Source organism: Egretta garzetta, unplaced genomic scaffold (assembly GCF_000687185.1).
Source record: "Egretta garzetta isolate BGI_Z169 unplaced genomic scaffold, ASM68718v1 scaffold51, whole genome shotgun sequence".
In the NCBI taxonomy this organism is placed as follows: domain Eukaryota; kingdom Metazoa; phylum Chordata; class Aves; order Pelecaniformes; family Ardeidae; genus Egretta; species Egretta garzetta.
This window is the reverse complement of record NW_009258549.1, coordinates 5,682,758-5,700,553: the sequence shown is the minus strand read 5'-3', so window position 1 is coordinate 5,700,553 and position 17,796 is coordinate 5,682,758. Positions and strand designations below refer to the sequence as shown.

Below are 17,796 nucleotides of genomic sequence, written 5' to 3'. Positions count from 1 at the left end.
ACCTCAACCTACCCGGTAGCTGAAGGGAGCAGAATAGAGGTGTTAATAGAAGGTGTGTGTCTGACTCAGCAACTGAATCCTGGTTATTACAACCTTCACAGCTTCCCTGTTCCCAAACCTAGGCTGAAACAGGTGAAGAAAAACAGAGGTCTTCAGATCTGCTGCACAGACAACTCAGCAACCACCTTCCCCTGCAACAAAGCCCTCTGGCAGGCAGGCAGATAAAGAGAGAGCTCATCTACTTTGAAAGATAGCTGTCTACAGTACCTCTTAGAGTTGCTCACAAAAGGCTAGTAACCTGTCTCCTTCTCTTTCTACAGAGGTCAGGGTGATGTCAGAAAATTGCTGAAGCCAGTTGCAGTTTCCAGCACTGTTGGTATTACGCTACAGGTAGACAGTTGACTGGCCATGTGGCAGTATTCGGTTCGTTGCTCTGCAAAGTGCTGAAGAAATGGATGACCAGCAAAATTCTAAGCTGAAGTAATCTTGGTTCAAGCTCTCCCCCAAAATATGAGTTTGTAATCAAGGATACAGTCAATCTGCTTTCAACACAGATCTCATGAGAGTTATTTATTTTCCCCCTTCCCCTTCCAGTCCCTCATCCCTTTTCTTGGCTATCTTCATGTTCTGGCTTTGCTCAGCTTTGCACCGCTATCCTGTCCAGCACTGTCTGGAGGGACAATGTTGGGAGAGCATGAAAAGGCTTCCTGAGCATGCACGCCCCACAAGAAGAACCAGGCATGGACTGCCATCACAATCCACCAGAGGTCAAAGATGGTGCTTGGGCCCCAGAAGGATGGGCTGGGTCAGGAACTGCAGTACCCATTTTACAGCATTGGTATAACTCAGTATATTTTGTTTTGAAGCAACAGAGCAACTTCTGGAGTAAGGAAGTGGGAGAGGGAGAGGGTGCAAGGCAGCAAGGACGTGACACAAACTTTGCATGACACTGTGGTGTCTAGGTGGCCTGTGAGCGAGGCCTTTCAAGAACAGAACATCTCTTTTTTGCTTTAATTTTTAGAAACCATCTTCCAAAGCTGTGATGCCATCTTCCAAAGTTGTGATGATGTCTAAATATTTATCATTAATTCTTATACCCCGTTCCAATAATTTCTATATATTTTCTGCCACACAGCTGTGCCCATGCTCACCATACCCTTCATAAGTCCTCAACTTTTTTTTTCTTGAACTGGTATCCTTCCCTAGCTGTTTCCTCAGAGATCAAGGTTTGGTTCTTCCCTCAACATCTTGCACAGCTTTGCATTTATCATTGCAGAACTTTCTGGAGCAGAGATGGTAATTTCCTCTGAAGGAGGTACGCTGGCTAAGAGTATGTTCTTTTTTTAATACCAGAATCATCTGGTTTGTGTTTCTGGCTTCCTGAAACACACAGAAATATCCATGTGAATATAAATGAGAGGAAATCCCTGACATTGCTTCTTTTGCTGAAAATTTCAAAATAGTATTCAAAAATTTGAAAACAAAAAACCAAAATCAATTTGTACCCTTTTGTAGTAATAAAAGACTCTGGAGTGTCTCGTTTCAAACTTGTCAGCCTTCCCACAAAAAGTTGGAATGTCTCAAGGAAAACAACCACCTCATATGAAAAATGTATTTTAACTGAAATACTAATTTTCCACCAAAAAACTTTTCAGAGGATTTTCTGCAAGTTAACTCAATGTGAGTTGCATTGGGCAGAGTCACTCAAATAGCTATGTTTGTATATGTAGGTCTCTTTCCCAAGGCCTACACTTAAGTATTGTAACACATCAGCATCAACAGCTCTTCAGATTACATATCACTGAGACAAGTCCCAATGAACGTGATAGTTAAATAAGTCTTAAACAGTGCTTCTTCCAGGATAACAGTCACACTTTCATAATACGAATATCTTCATTATATCCCTTCTGGTGCATTTCTCTAAATGAAATGATACTAAGAGCTTGCCTTCAGGGGACAATTTACCAGCAGACGCTATACCAGTTGACAAGTCCTCAGCTTGAAGTCTCTTGCTGACCTTTCATCACCCCTTTAGAAAACCTCTACTGCCTTTCACTTCACCTCTGCACAGTTGTAATTGTCTCAGAGCTGGCAACTGAGGTGAGGCACAGCACCCAGCACAAGAGCAGAAAGGTAGCACGCAACATCTCAGGGGCTCGAGACATGGGCTTCATCTTCACCTTGCATCCTTGTCTATCTGCTGCGTCCCTGGCTGCACTGCAGGTCAAATCAAACAGCAACCCCCCATAACATCCTTCTCCTGCTGTTGGGCTCTACAGAAAGATTCAATAGTCCCCAAGGCTCCCTCTCCTGTGCCTCCACCCTGACACTAGAACCGATATCTAATGTCCCCAAACTATATTTTTGCCTGCTGGCCCCCCAGTTCTGCCCTCCACAGTTCTCACTGTGCACCTTCACATGTGCCCTTCTCTAAGGGCTTCTCCTAAACCATGTTCTGACCTCCACACAGGTCCTCCTACTTGAGCTTCTTTTTAAGGCCCCCCTGCAGTGCCCTCTCCACCGCAGCAGCCCAGGGAATGCGCTCACTTCTTGGGGGTCAGGTCAACCTCCTCCTGGCAGCACGGAGCCTGTGCTCAGAGGTCCCGTCTTCCTCAGCTTCCCTCATCATCCTCTACATCCTCCTCCCATAGCCAGTGCACAAAAAAGGCAAAGGTCCCCTTTTCTGAAGCAGGACTTGAAAACATCTAATCCTCCACTCACATTTCCCTCATTTCAGATCCTAACTGAAATCACGGGGGACTTTTTCCTCCCTCACCTACCCCTCTCACTGCCCTCTGTCAGAATTATTCAGCTCTCTGAAGCATTACCAGATACGCTATGTAGGAAAGACATGGCAGAAGAAATTAAATAGTATTGTTAGGTATCTATAATTACCCCAAGTCATTTTTTCCACAGTGCAGCAATTTCAAATCTCTCACAGCACTCTCTTTGGAAACCAGATGTTGACCATGTCAGCTGTGTGCTAAGAATGCATTTTCATGAGTTGCGTTTCTTGGAGTTTGCAAAGTGATGGCAGTGGTGGAGGGGGACGCTCCTGGAAAATTCCACCCGCGCAGGCGCAGGGCAGGCAGCGCAGAGCCCCGCCAGGCTCCTCAGGGTGCAGGGGGCTTCTCAGCCCTCTCCCTCTGTCCCAGCACAAACTGGGCCCCCTGCCCTCCAGCAGAAGGCAGGGGAATTTCTTCCACGCTCCCTCTCGCAGGAGTGCAGACAGGGCAGCTGGGGGGAGAGCATATCTGGGAGAGGGAGGATTTCTCCCAGGGGCGCTGTGCTGCTCGCCTTCCAGAGCAACACACAGACAGATATGGAACAATGAAGACAAAAAATTTAGTCGATATCTCTCCAGTCGGTTCCTCTCCACCTCCCTCCCTTTTGGTCTTTCCCATCCCGTAGTCAACAGCCACAGCGACCAGGCTCCCAGCATGTTTGTCACACAACTATTCTGCATCTTCTGAAAAAAAAACACTGATCCCTGACATTCAATCTAAATGTACTTTTGCTCTACCTCCTGCCTCCCCATTACTCTTTAATTACACTCACCTGGATTGTCCTAAAGAAGTCCTTCCTTTCCCTATTGATTATTCTCTTCAAACACTTGCAGAAAATTATGATACTCCCTATCTGGCAAAGCTATATACTTAGGCAAAATCTATCCTCAGCAACCAGGCAAGGGTCCAGGAAGACACAGGCTACCCAAAGAAAGCAGGTTTTAACTAAAGTTCAAGTAACATTGCACAGACAACCCTGGGAATACTTCAGAGTGTTTATTTGAGACATGGGACTTCTTAATGGAGAAAGTCCTTAATGCAGATTTCTCTAGACTGTACTCTTTTAATCTTTATTTGTAAGACAGTGTCTCCATTAGTCCCAGGCTGGAGCAAGGTGTCTGGGCAATGAGCAGGAAAATATATACACGCACAGGACTTATTCTGGGACCAAACACAGGAGACACAGCACGGATGAGAACAACTGTTCAAATACAGACACACACAGCTCTCTGTAGGTCTGTCCCTCAGCCATCCCGAAAGCTGAGAACTCAAATAGCAGCTATCTGTAAGAAAAGGGACAAGGCATGAAGCTGGTGGAAACTACAAATGCAGGCTGATCTATACACAGGAGAAGCTCAGGGAAAGCAGCTGTCCACAGGTAGTCCCTGTCAGAGGCAGAAAATCTATGGAAATGAGATGCTGCCATAATCCCAGCAGTCTTTACAAAGCAAACATAATTAAATGCAGCGATACAAAGAACTCTGGCCTTGGTAAAAATGAGCACACATCTAAGAAGGAAAGCAAATAGTTCCCACTTCTGAAAAAGAACAAAAGTAAAGGACTGGCCTGAAAGAAGTAACCTGAGCAATCCTGAATTCTTAAAACACCCAGATCATGCTTGAAGCAAACAGTTAAACTTGGCGTGCAGGAGCTGATCTCGGGCAGCAGACTGCAGAAGAAGGGATTCTTTTTGTCATTCCCAGATCTCCCAGCTTGGATTGTGAGACTGCCGTATCACACTGCTTAGGCTGGAAAACTTGCAGCACACCTCTGCTGTCCAGTGCTGCACCCAATGTAAGTTGATTTACCAGCAAACACTACTTCTTCTCAAAAACCACAGGATTACACAATACCAGGATGGATCTACTGGGAGAACAAAAGGATCTGCAGCACGTATTAGCATTAACATTGCAGTGTGCACCCTGTGTTGCCTGGTGGGTGGCAAGCTGCCCTGCTGCACAGTTTCCCGTCTCGCAAGGGCTGGCCCTGAATGCTCCAACGCTGACCAAAATGGTGTTCTGATTAAGCTGTGCAAAAAAATGATTTTTCAAAGCAAGGTCTGAAAAATACAGAAAATAAAAAAAATAAGATTAAAGGTGTTGCTTCAATCTAAACCCAAGTTTGTTTGCTTTTTTGAATTTTCCACTAATCAAACTCATCCATTCAACACACACACAAAAATCACGTTCTTTATCAGACCTGATTAATAAAAGTGTTGAAATTTGGATCCAAACAAACATCTGCAAAGACACTCTGAGCACTCACTGGCAAAGGAGTTTCAATTAAAAAAAGGAAAAAATAAATTTAAAACAAATCCCAGTCCCAAGGGCTAGCGGTCTCTCCTCAGAGGTGACGGAGACTGCAGTTTAAACCTCCGTTCTGAGTCAGGCAGAAGGAATTTGAATGCAGTTTTTCCCATTGCCTAGGAGTCTGTCCTCACCGTCTGGCTAAGGCGGCTCTGGGATCTGGGGGAAGATGCTGCCATTTCCTCCTCCATGTCGCCCCTGTGAATGGTATCTAAAGGCTTTTGTGAGTCTACATGAAAACACCAAAATGTCAGTTTTCATTTACAGCAATAAAACTTCCACAATAAATCCTCCATATCTGACCAAAATTAGTGAATATTTTCGTTGATCCCGAATTACTTTTTTCACAGGCTCGTTTGTTCCTCCCACCATATATATCTGAGGCTCGGTCATTATCATCTGGAAAGGGAAAGACCTGTGTCCTTATCACTCCTGTTCTTTAATGATCCGTGTCATTTTCCCCAAAACCAGACTTTGGGGACAAAATTGGCCAAAGTCCAACTACAAATTCCTCGCCTCCTTCTGTTTGAGACTCCTCTTTCTTACCCAACGTGGCACGCAGCACTGTTTTGCATCATTAAACAGCCTAGCCCCTTTTCACCACACGAGCGGCTGAACATTACTCATAGTGAAATTTTGCCTGTATGTTAATTTTGCAAAGTGCTTAGGATTCTTCTCGAAGGAAGGAACAATAGAAATGTAAGTCATTATCGTGTACAGGAACCGAGGAAATAAACCTAAGGGAAACAAGCACCAGAAACTGTCACACAAAATGCAGACCAAGTCGAAAGCTTAAACAGGAACAAGAAAAAGGCTGTCAAACAATCTTGAGGCTTGGCATGGTGGGAGACATTGCAGAATGCAGCTAGCCCAGCAGAAGGAAATTAAATAAGCCTGGCAAACTGCTGACTCAGCAGAAGACAGCACAACCCCCAGCACATTTTAGAAATAAACCCAGGTCAGTAAATACCAGAGCCTTTCACAAGGAAGAGAGGCCAAAGGATAGCGACAGAAACTCAGACACCACTACAAGGCAACGAAAGAGTGAGCACTGGGATCTAACGTTACCAAAGGCAGTTTGAAAAAATTACAGACTCAGGGAAAACACAGTTCAGGCAGAGGGAAAACAAATGATGCTGAACATATTGTACGCTCAAATCGATGACACTAAACGCATGCCAGAGTTCATGAGCAGCAAGAGTAACTCAAGCACACAATAGCTCCAGTGATAACCACAGTTTTAACACTGAGATACCTTTCAAAAGCAGCAAAGAAGTTAACACATAACAGGGCGGAGAAAACCACAGGGGAAAAGACAATCCTGGTCTAGTAAAAAATACTGACACGATGCAGGTCAGCATCAAGCCAAGTCAACCACGCACAATCAGGATTCAAACCCAAAGCAAGGAGCGTGTGAGAACCCAGCACAGAAACGCTAGCCAGAACCAACACCAGAGGAGAGAAACCAAGCCAAAGACACAACAAACAAGCTATTCCTTACTGAATAAAAGTCTGAGCAATTTCATATTAAGAAAAATTTATTTCAAATGCATTCAGAAGCAAGTGTGGCCAGACTTCTAATCCAGGAAATACAAACTGCCAAAATCCTAGCAAAAATAATGGGAGAGGAGGAGGAAGAGAAAGAAAAACAAAAACAAAGGAAAAAGGCAAAAGAAAGAAAAACGTAGGGTCCTATGAATGTGCAGATGAGGGCTCAGCAGCACCTCCCTTCTCTCAAGCCCAATGGAAGGAAAACAGAGCCTCCCGTTAATAACATTCAGGAATGTAATAATAGAAAAAGCAAAGGGTTCACAGGCCAAGCAAAGACATCCTCGATGTGAGACAGAGTCTCAAGCAAATGCAACCGAACAGACGAAAATACACCCTCAGGCGCCCAGGGCACGTTACTCACTGTGAGCCTCCTTCGGCGGAAGCTATGCTAACACTTTCTCCAGACTCAGTTTAGTTGGCTGCTTCCTCTCTGCCCTCATCTCTTCATGAATTTCAAATCTTAAAGCTGTCAAAATTCCCATGCTTTCCTCAGCTGCCTTTTTGTTGCATAGTCTGGCCACCAAAAGCTTCTTCCAGTGGCACTGAGGCAACCTGTGTGGTTTCTGGCTGCTCCCCTGAAGTGATTTCCAGTACGTGGCTGGGGACAAACCAAAGCAAAGTGAAGTTTGCTTTGCTGCGTACCCGTCTGGTGTTGTAGGATGCACGACCTGCACGTGTCAGTCCTGAGTGGAGTACAGCTGGAGCAATTACTGATGCTGATGAATAGTCAGTTCACTTGTAAATGGAGTTTGGGGGAAAAGCCATTCTTGTGCTCAGGCTGAAATTAGAGAAGCATTTTGGACTGAAGAGAGGGCAAGGGGGTGGGGATTCTTAGAATGTCACCATATATCACTTAGACTTTTCACAATGGCATGCTTGGCTTAAAAATGGCAATGCACAAAATGAAAGTTTTAGAAAAGTTTATTTTCATGTGACATTTTTCTGTCAGAACTGGTCTATGTTACAAAATGGTTTTACTATATTAAATGACCTGAATTTTTTTTTTCAGGTCAGAAAAACATTTTGTGTGGACTCAAAAAGAAATATGAATTTGTTTTCATTCACAAAAAAATACAAAACAACAGCTATGTTTCTTTCTTTCAACTCTAACCAAATCAAACCCCCCTTCCTATTTGAGGATGTGGTGAACTGACTGGGGATGCTAGGATGGATACTTGATACTACGTTGTGATAGGAATATTTAATTACTGTACCCATGCCTGAAAGCTCATCTTCCCGCAGCAGCTCAGCTGTCACCTGAATTGGATGTTTCTTGTCAACATGCTGGGATAACATATTCCCACAATCAATGAAATGCTCATGATGAAAGGGACACAGATACACAGCAGCATCTGACATGCCACGGAAACCTCCAAGCTGGTGGCAAGCAGGAGGGTTTTCAACCAGAAGCAATGTGGCTCTGCCATTAGCACACCAGCCCTGCGCTGAGAGGTGGTGCTGCATCACAAGATGCAGCCTTACCATAGGTTTTTTTGGTTCTCTGCAAAGTTAGGGTTGTCCCCTTGGATGTTAAGAAGACTGAAAATTTTCCAGCAGCACTGGGTATTTTTGAGTTGTTGCACCTTCTCAGCTGCAGCTCTCCAAGCATGCAAAAGTACCTTTACTGCTTTTTCCCATCTGCCCTTCACACTCTCGATGAGGCCCCCATAAGCCTGCGCAAAGCCAGTTATAATTCTCCACTGCCTATCAAAGCCTTCACAAGAGTTAGGCAGTTGGTGTGTAAAGCCTGCTGCCTACCATGCTGACTAATGTTGTCTGATTGTTCCCTTGTACTCCCCCGTTGGTCCATCTGTACCCATCTGCTGCCTTTTGTCTTCTAATTAAAGTGTAACCAGTTTGGGGTAGGAGCCACCTTTCTGCCACACAGCTCCCTGCAGAGCAGAGTCCCAAGTCCATAACTGGGTGCTGGGGACAGCAATGATGACACACGAGAGGTGACTGCATGCACATGCAGCAAGGGAGAACGGTGACCCCCTTGGCTGTGTGGCATGGGCAAGTCAGCTGGAAGAAAGCCCCAGACTAGAGCTGTCATCCAGAATTCAAGCAAGGCAAGAGCAGTGTTCTCCCGGGGCTGGACGGTGTTATCACATTAGTACACTGGGCACGGTCGTCAGGGTTGCCCTGTCCAAGGAGTCAGGTTGGCAACCCCAGTAAAGGTCAGATGGTTACTATCACCCTCATCAGCTACACCGGCACAGAAGTGGTAGGAGGCATTCTAACTACAGCCTGGGCTTAATAAAGATCTCCAGATTTTCCAATATCTGATTTGCATTAGAGGACAAGGTCTCTCCAAGAAGCTGTCATTGTTTCAATGTAAGAATTCCCTCCGGTAGCCAAGGAGTAGGGCCTGGTGGAGAAGAGCCAGAATATTTTTCTGCAGGCTCATGAATCATAGAAATACACTCTAAAATTCCAGCAAACAAAGTCAGGAACTGCTTCAGCAAGAGGCACAGAGAGCAAACAGCTTATACTGACATAATATACGGTGGTTAGGAGGAGACACCCAGCTACTGTCCTCTTTGGTCAAAGAGATGGACTAGCTCATTATTGCAGGATGCAGTAAGCTAATCTAATGGTCTGATACGATCAGTCAGCAAGGATACCGTTTGATCAGCATGTCCACAAAATTTACATAGGAGGCTTTTTCAGAAAGATTGTTCCTTTTATCTCCTGATAAGGAAAGCTTTGTGTGGCACTTGCATCTGTCCTTCTCCTTAGGAGTTAGTGTAAGATTAACATGCCCATAACCAGCCACAAATACCTACAGTTATATCCTGGACAACTAGGAGAAGCCAGGCCAAATCCTGACAGTGGGTGCAACATAGGTGTGCAAATAAAGCCATCTGGTTGTCTGATTGAATCAGGGTCATCAACAGAGCCATCAGATGTGACCTAGATCAGGTATCTAAGGGACACTCACTGGGGAGTGGGGTATCCATAAAATATGTATTCTTTGATGCAAGTCTGCTGCCTAATGAGAAGCAAGGGATTCAGCAAATTACAGTATCTCAGAGAAATGTCCAGAAAAAGCACTACAAATAAGGGGGGAAATGCATTTACAGACTCCCATTCTAATTTCAGCCATATGTGCTTAAATCCAGAATGGTTCATCTGCCCTAAGTGAAGCTATATCCTTCTAAAAACTGGTTCTATGGGAACAGAATCAGTCACTAGCTCTGAGTAGGTTTAAACAAACTCCTATGCCATCTTTCCTCAGGGACAATGAGTCATAAATCCCCATGTACACAGGGAAATTAGCAAAACAAGACTGATTGGCAAAAACAATCCCATCTTGTCTCACCATAAAAGGAGACGGTGGGATAAAAAACTCTGAAGTCCCTGGACATGCTGTCAAGGTGCCAAAACTCCACACACACAGCAGAACCTGACCAAAGGCAATGGCTTCTACCCCAGGGAGGCAAGCATACCTGCGCACGCATGTGTAAGAGATCAGAAAGGCTTGCTCAGGTGGGCACCAGACAACACAAAAAAGGAAAGTCTCTCAAATGATCTAGTCATCTTACCAAAGGCAGGGGAGGGCCTTCAGAGAAGATGCTTGGATTTGTACAGATGCAGTTTTCACTTCACAACCCTACATTCTTGTTTCTCTCTTATTTTTAAAGAGCCTTCTTCAGAAAATGAAATTTAAAAAAAATCTAAATCCTTGCTTCTGGTAGGCAACATAACAGGTACATGATTCATAATGGTTCTTCACAGAGTGGCCGGTACCACACAGACTCTTACTAAAAGCCAAGAATACTGATAGGATTTTCAGTCCTCTTCCCTCCCTCCCCCCGCCCCGTTACTTCTGCCACTGGGACACTGAAGCACACAAAGAAATGACAGTGAATATTTCATTTAATGCACAGAAAGACTTAAGACCAGGCCTGAAGGCTGCGTCATCATCAAAAGCTACAGCCTCTTCAGTGTCTCTGTGGTGTTCATCAGCCCTCCAAAGCGGCAGACTGCAGGAGGTGACAAGTGCCTCCACAAGGGCTTTTGTTTGCAGCCATCCACAATAGCCTTCATGCACCAACTGCCTGCTCCTACAAAAGGCACATGGGAGAAGCTTGCAGAAATTATGTCCTCACTGGAGCAGGCTTGAAGTTTTTGCTGATCAGCTTGTCCATAACCCAGTTTTTCTTTCCTATCAAATAAGTGGTCTCTTGTGAGACACTCTTCAGATTCATCTTGTTCATCTAATCACAGAAATGTAGGCTGGCAGAGAACCACAAGAGATCACTTACTGCATCCACCAGCTCTGAGGCAGGACAAGATAGATTTAGACCCCATGCTGCTGGATATTTTTCTATGTGTCCTCCAGCAAATGAGCCTCACCAGCAAATGAGCCTCACCATGTCTCACCATGCTAACAATTAGACAGCTCCTTACATACCTAACTGAAATCTTTCTGCTCGAAAATTCAGCAAGATGTCTTCTTCTTTCTGCTTACTGCGGACATGAAAAGCAACTGACCATAATGTCCTTTTTTGAACAATGATTTAGATGCCAAAAGATTTATCTTGTTTCCCTTCCTCTATTTTTTTAATAAAACAAACCTTATTTTTCCATCTTTCTTTTCAAAATCCTTCTTTCCTTTCTGTAGCTCCCTCACATATCCTGAGGGAACCCTTCCCAAGCATGGATGGGCAGCACACTGCTCTGCCCCAAGCAGGGGACAGGGTCACACAAGTTTGCAGACTCACCTTATGTGGACTACAATGCAGGTTGAACACATCTCTGGAAAGCCCATGCAGCAGTGAGTAGTGGGACTGGTTTTCACCCCAGTGCAGCATTAGGAAGTACTGGAAGTCTACCATCACTGAGGCGGCTGACAGCATGTCGCAGCGAATGGCCCCATTCCCGGGGAGCACTAATGTGTGCGATGGTGTAGGAGAACAGGCTAAGAGCAGCCTGTCTGTGAATTTGTAATCATGGCCACACCGATGGCTAGAGGGAGCAGAACAGATGCTGCTAATTGATTTTCAAGAGTTCAAAAGTCAAACACCAATAATTACAGGAGCAGCAGCAGGCAAACATTTTATCTGCTGAGCAGGGTGAGGGTTGATAGGGGCAGAGGATTAGCGCATGCAGCAGGGAGAATGAATCATTCAGCACAAGTTTCCCGTCTGTCCTCCTCTAAGATGGCTTGTAGTGGCACCCTGGCCAAACCCATCACCTGGGGCCTTGCTCGTCCAGCCAGGAGCAGGAGTTACCAGAGCATGCGTGGTAAGAGATGCCCCAGGGAGCCTGAAAATCAGAGATCTCTCTGGGGTGGGACAAGAGGTTGCTGTCATGAGCAGCATGGAAAGGTGCTCTGAATCCCCAGTGATGCACCCTAAGGGAAGAGGCAGAGAAGCATCAGCAAACAGGAGAGTAACCTAGTGACAGGAGTGATGCAAAACTCACTAGAAATTAAAGTAGAGAAAGAATCCCAAAGAGGGACTCCGAGATAGTAACATTTGTGTCATCCCCAGGTTCTCTTGGGGAAAGTGAGGCAGCAGACAGGAAGAGCAGGGAGCTAATGGGACAGGACTGCTGTGCCCTACCTCAGCAGAGACTCATAGAATCATTTAGGTTGGAAAAGACCTTTAAGATCATCGAGTCCAACCATTAACCTAACACTGCCATTCCACCAATAAACCATGTCCCTAAGCACCACGTCTACACATCTTTTAAATACCTCCGGGGATGGGGACTTGACCACTTCCCTGGGTAGCCTGTTCCAATGCTTGACAACCCTTTTGGTGAAGAAATTTTTCCTCATGTCCAATCTAAACCTCCCCTGGTGCAACTTGAGGCCATTTCCTCTTGTCCTATCAAAGGAGAAGGTGGATGTGAGCAAGAGCTGGACAGTAGCACTTGCCAGCTCTCACGAAGGGATCACGAACCCAGAAATAAGTCCTCATCATATGTGGGGTTATAGAAGAGCAGAGGAGAAATGCAACTGGTAAAGTAAAGAAAAGGCCTGGGTGAAAACTCTTCCCACACAAAACATCACAACCCACAGACACAAAACCTAGTGTAGTACTGAGCCCCTGGCTCACCTTGCAAGACCTCCAGCCCCAGCTCATCACTGCATTGAGGCAGGGCAATTAATGGGGCATTAAGGGTGGACCTCCTTCACCACCTCCATCTGCAAACCTGCCTCTCTCTGATAAATACAACAGGGACATCTAGGCACTCAAAACACACCTAAGCTGTCTGGCCAGAGAAGCTAAGAGCTCTACTAACCAGCTAATTAAAAGGTAGTGAGGGAAGGCATGCTGGATTCTGCCCCTAAGGAGCAGAGAACAGAGAAGTGAATGAAATGCAGCACATTTGCTTATCAGGAGAGGAATCGTTACTCATGGCTACAAGAGCAGAAGAACTCAGGTTACCGCCCCTTTCCAGAAAGCGGTTGCTCTACATGTTCTTTCATGATTGCCAGCCCTACGAGGCTTCAGTCTGTCTGAAGGATGCAGGAGGATTTTTGTCATCATCAGAGTCTGGGGACAGCTGTAGCTCTTCTGGAAAATTAATTCCTGTTCTGAAATAACTGGTGATATTTTGAAGATGTTTCTTCCCAAATTGGGATAAAAAGTCAAAAATCTCAGAAAAAATCACAGACCTGAAATCCTTGAAACAGTTCAGTCACTGCACCTATCCTGCTCAGAAAATGGAAGGCTTTGCACCTGTTTTAAAACATTTATTTATATATATAAAACCCATGAGACATACTCCTCATAATCTATTTGCCATCTTTCACGAATCAACTGCACCAAGCTGTACAGAGCAGCAAACTGTGTCACTAAATCCAGAGGAGACTAATAAAAATGATCAGAAGACTAGAAAACATACCCTACCAGGAGAGCCTGAACAAATTCTTGTTTAATCTACAGCAGAGATGACTGGGAGACAACATGATAGAAGCCTTCAAACATACATAGGGAAGATAAAAAGAGGAAGAGAATAAACAATTCTCTATGTCCACTAGGGAGATGCCAAGTAGTAATGGGCTTAAACTGCAGTCAGGGAAATCTAGGTTAGACATTTGAAAAAATTTCCAAGGTGGGGAGAAAGAAGCCATGGAAGAGATTGCCTCAGGATTTCATGGAGTTTCTAGCATTGAAGGACTCTCAGAACAGGTGAGACAAACATCTGTCAGGAATAATTTCAGTCTAGTTGATCCCTCCCTTGGGTACAGGGAGGGACTAAATGACCTCTTGATGTTCCTTCCAGGCACGGCATCTGATTATGGATAAAAGTGTGCCGCGATGTAATTAAAGACTGAGCTATAGTGAACGCATACAAGTGGACTGAATCAGTGTTTCCCATGCAGCCTTTCATCTCTCGTCTCCTACTGCCTGAGTGTTTGACTTGGAAACTCTCCTGCACTTTGCGCAGTTCCTTCTATATATTGCCCAGAAGTTGCCAGGACAAAGCACCTTGCTAATTTAGCAAAAAATTAGTGAGAGTTTGGATGATTTTACACTGCAAAGCAATGCAGTTACAAAGGTATTGGGATTGTGTGCTAATAATATATGAATAATTTATGGCTTGTATTGTGGCATTGCCTGGCAGCTGCTGTTAAGGGCCAGCACTCTGCTTTGCCTGACTCTCTGCAAACACAGAACAAAATGATGAACTTTGCCACAAAGAGCTCTGTTTCACCCTTATATTTTAATGTTTGCATTTCTGCTGAATGGAGAAAATTAAGAAAAAGAGTATGAGGTTCCAAGTATGAATGGCATTTGTCTGTGGTCAGATCATGTCAGAGATTACTTCTGTGTTTTCCAGAAAGAACCTGCTAGTATAAAATTCAAACAGCTCAGAGTTTTATTATAATAATCTGATCTTCTCACTGAGTGAGACACCCACTTCGGGGTAAAACATTTGTGTTCAGGAAGCACTATGGGCTTTACATACCACTAATACCATAGTTCATCATAGTCTAATGTCAACCCAGCCCCAGCGAAATGAAGAACTGTTCTGGTTTAATGGATGCCAAGTAGTCCCCACAAACAGCAAGGCTCAGGCAGGTCCCAGGTCTAACCCCAACGCTCCAGCTCACCAGCATCCCTTCTGATAATTGTCTGGTTCATCTCAGAGACCACAGATATGCTCTCAGAGACTGAACAACCCCTCTTACCACTAATGGAAGCCCCTGAGCCCTCACTGAGGGTGTAACAAGGTAATGCATGTGACAACCAGGATGAAGACAGGACTGCATTTTGCTGTGCCTCCCCAGAGCCTGCAAAGCATTCCAGCAACAGATTCCCCACAGCTAGCCCTGCTAATAATCCCTAGCAGGACTCATGTTACTACTGCCTCATTTTCCTGCTCTGGTGATTGAGTTTTCCTCTGTGAGAACAAATTTGGTGCCAGCTAGGAACAAATCCTCCTGGACTTTGCCTGGTGGACTTCAGTGAAGCTGTGTGATGGACAGGGCTTGATGTCTCTGCAGCCCACCCTTTGCCTGCCCATCTCCTGAGCAGCCAGCCTGCCTCCAAACACATCCAAAGGTTGTTCACACATGCTGATGCCATGCTATACATTTCCTCATGCTCCTGTTCCACTGAGACCTCTGCTGACTCTCCCAGACCATACACTCTCATCTGGTCTGCACAGTGTCAAGACCATGAGGTAGATGGGTCTTCCTGGAAACCAGGCACAAGCTGGAGCCTTTCTCCCTCCTCTCAAACTCTTGCAACTACTGAGAGACCTTAGTGCCCACCAGGCACTAATGTGATGGCTCTTCTGCCTCCTCCAAAAGTTGTTCTTCCAGCCCTCTTCAGAATGCACTTTTCCTGACAGCCCCCTATTTGATTCTTATTTCCCCATGAATTTCTTCCTGGCTTTGGCCGCACAGGCCACTGGCAAGTCCACGCAGGGAACAAGCAGCCAAGGAGAGAAGGTTTCTCTGCCTGGTGGGGCAAAGAGGCATTTTTCTAAGCCATACATATGATCACACCCAGATCGAGCTCTGCTTCTTATCTATAGAGCACTCTGCTGAATTCTCCTTGCTTTCTCTCTGACTTCTCACCCCCATCACTTTTCTATATCTTATTTTCTTAGCCCTTAAACTACCCCCTCCACTTCAAACCCTTTGGGAGTGCTTGTTCTGAGCCTGGACCACTGACATTTATGTGGGAGGTGAAATGAACCAAAGCTTTGCACTAACACAGAAATCCATGCCATTTCTAAAATGGTGCTTTGGGTTACATGCAAATTATTCAGAAATATGCAAATTTGGATCTTTGAACAACTCGATATGATCTCACGTACACATCCTATTTAATGCACCATTCCATTGCAAATGACAGTGGCCAGATATAACAAACACAGTTAACACTGGCATATATTACTAAGTGTGGCTGTAGCTCAATCACAGTCATTTAGCATACAGAACTTCACTGCCTCCAAGCCATGCAGAGAAACATTTTCTGTCTCTGCTGTTCAAACCCATGGTCTCTTCTCTGAAAGGCAGGAAAACTTATGTTCAGAGGTTACAGAAGGGAAGCTGATGAATTTTTTATGCACACTAATGGAAGAATGTAATGGCACCCTGCATGGAGAAGACAGCAGCCTGGGTATTGGAGATACCAGTGGTCCAGGATGCAAGGAGATTTCCAGCCCTTGATAAGAAGTACAGAAAGGGGGAGGGGATAATTCACCTGGAGACTTCCTCCATCCTCCTCCTCCCTGACACAGTTTGAGAATTACCAAACATGTCCTACCCTCTCCCACTTCCTCTCCTTGGTCAGAAGGATGATGACCAGCTTGGGATGCATCTGGTATCCGTCTTCACTGAACGACAAATTCCTGCCTTCAAAGGTGACATTGATCAGGTACCTGCAGGAGAGAGAAAAGAGCGAGGAGAATGTTAAAGCTTGGGAACTGAACCCAAAACAAGAGCCTGCCCCCCGCCACTGGGATGGTGATGGTAGGAACTCAGTGCAGTGTTATAAAGCTGGAGACAGCAAAGGAAAATCTAAGAGGAAAGGGGTGGGAGAAGCAGGACAGTTACTCCAGGAACTGGGACAATCGGGCAAGGCAAGGCAATTGCCCTCAATTTGTGACTGGGATAGGGAAGCAATGTCCCATGCTGGCTCTCAATGAATTCCTGAAAATACAACTAAGAGTCACATGCACTCATGTGTGCCCATGGTTCTTGATTTCCCCTTGCCCCAAAGGGCAGAGGGATCCACAGCAATTCTCTGTGTAAACACACTCCACAGTCTACACTTTGCTCACTTTCACATGTCATTTGAGGACAACAATGGCCTACAGGTGAGGCAGTGGAGACAGTCCCCCTCCAGCCCAAACATCAAGGCAACATTGAGGGAAGCTGCAAAGAGCAGAGGAAGGAGCAGCACACCTGCAAGAAGATCCATCCCTATCAGAGCCAGCACGCCTCATGGGGCCCAAAGCAATCCTCTGAAGCAGCTTAGGAATAGGGATGGTGGATGTTGAGAAAGTCCAGTGGAAGTCCTTTTCCCTAGGGACAGGGTCATGCCTTATACCCAGCAAGATCAAACTAAAGGATGACTGGCCCTGCAAATCCCTGCAGCCAACATTAATGATTCTCTTTGTCTGGAAAGGCCCCGTCACTTCTGTGCAAGGCACCCCCCTTTAGGGCATCTCATGTCATCTGTACAAATGGACTATTAAACAGTCTGGGCTTCAATCTTATTTATCCTACGGCCTCTTCACTCAGCTCTGGCAGTGGGGAAGACCTTTAAGTGGACCGAGATTACAGCTACACTCATTTCAAGGCCTTGCTGCATCGTGAAAGCATGTTAAAGTAGTGTTGCTGTAAATGAGAATCAGGTCTATTGTTTTCTTAACTGTCATGGTCAACAACACTGTGGGGAAGAGGAGGAGGCAAATACACATTTCACAGTTCAGCGACTTATATGACGTCTCCGTGGCACTCTGACAGTTTCCCCTGTTCATATATTTCACTTCAGTTCACAATCCTGTTGCATGAAGTAGATTTTGCCTTTATACACCTGCTCTGGCACCAGTAGCATCTCGTCACCGTGGGAGGCAGAGGTGACCAAGCTGCCTGCAGGGCTAGCCCCAGGACTCTGCCCTCCCGTGCTTTGCCCGGTTCTCCTATAAATTACACAAGCAACGTTTCCATTACA

The 17,796-nt window shown here is 45.3% G+C and overlaps 1 protein-coding gene across 1 annotated transcript in view; it reads right to left on the bottom strand.

Annotated features, from left to right (window-relative positions):
• GRIN2B (glutamate ionotropic receptor NMDA type subunit 2B) overlaps positions 1 to 17,796 on the bottom strand; it is a 168,705-nt gene that overhangs the window by 60,925 nt on the left and 89,984 nt on the right. The window contains exon 3 of the mRNA XM_035903230.1: positions 16,384 to 16,498. Within this exon, the coding sequence (XP_035759123.1) occupies positions 16,384 to 16,498 (115 nt within the window). The remainder of the gene's footprint in view (positions 1 to 16,383; positions 16,499 to 17,796) is intronic.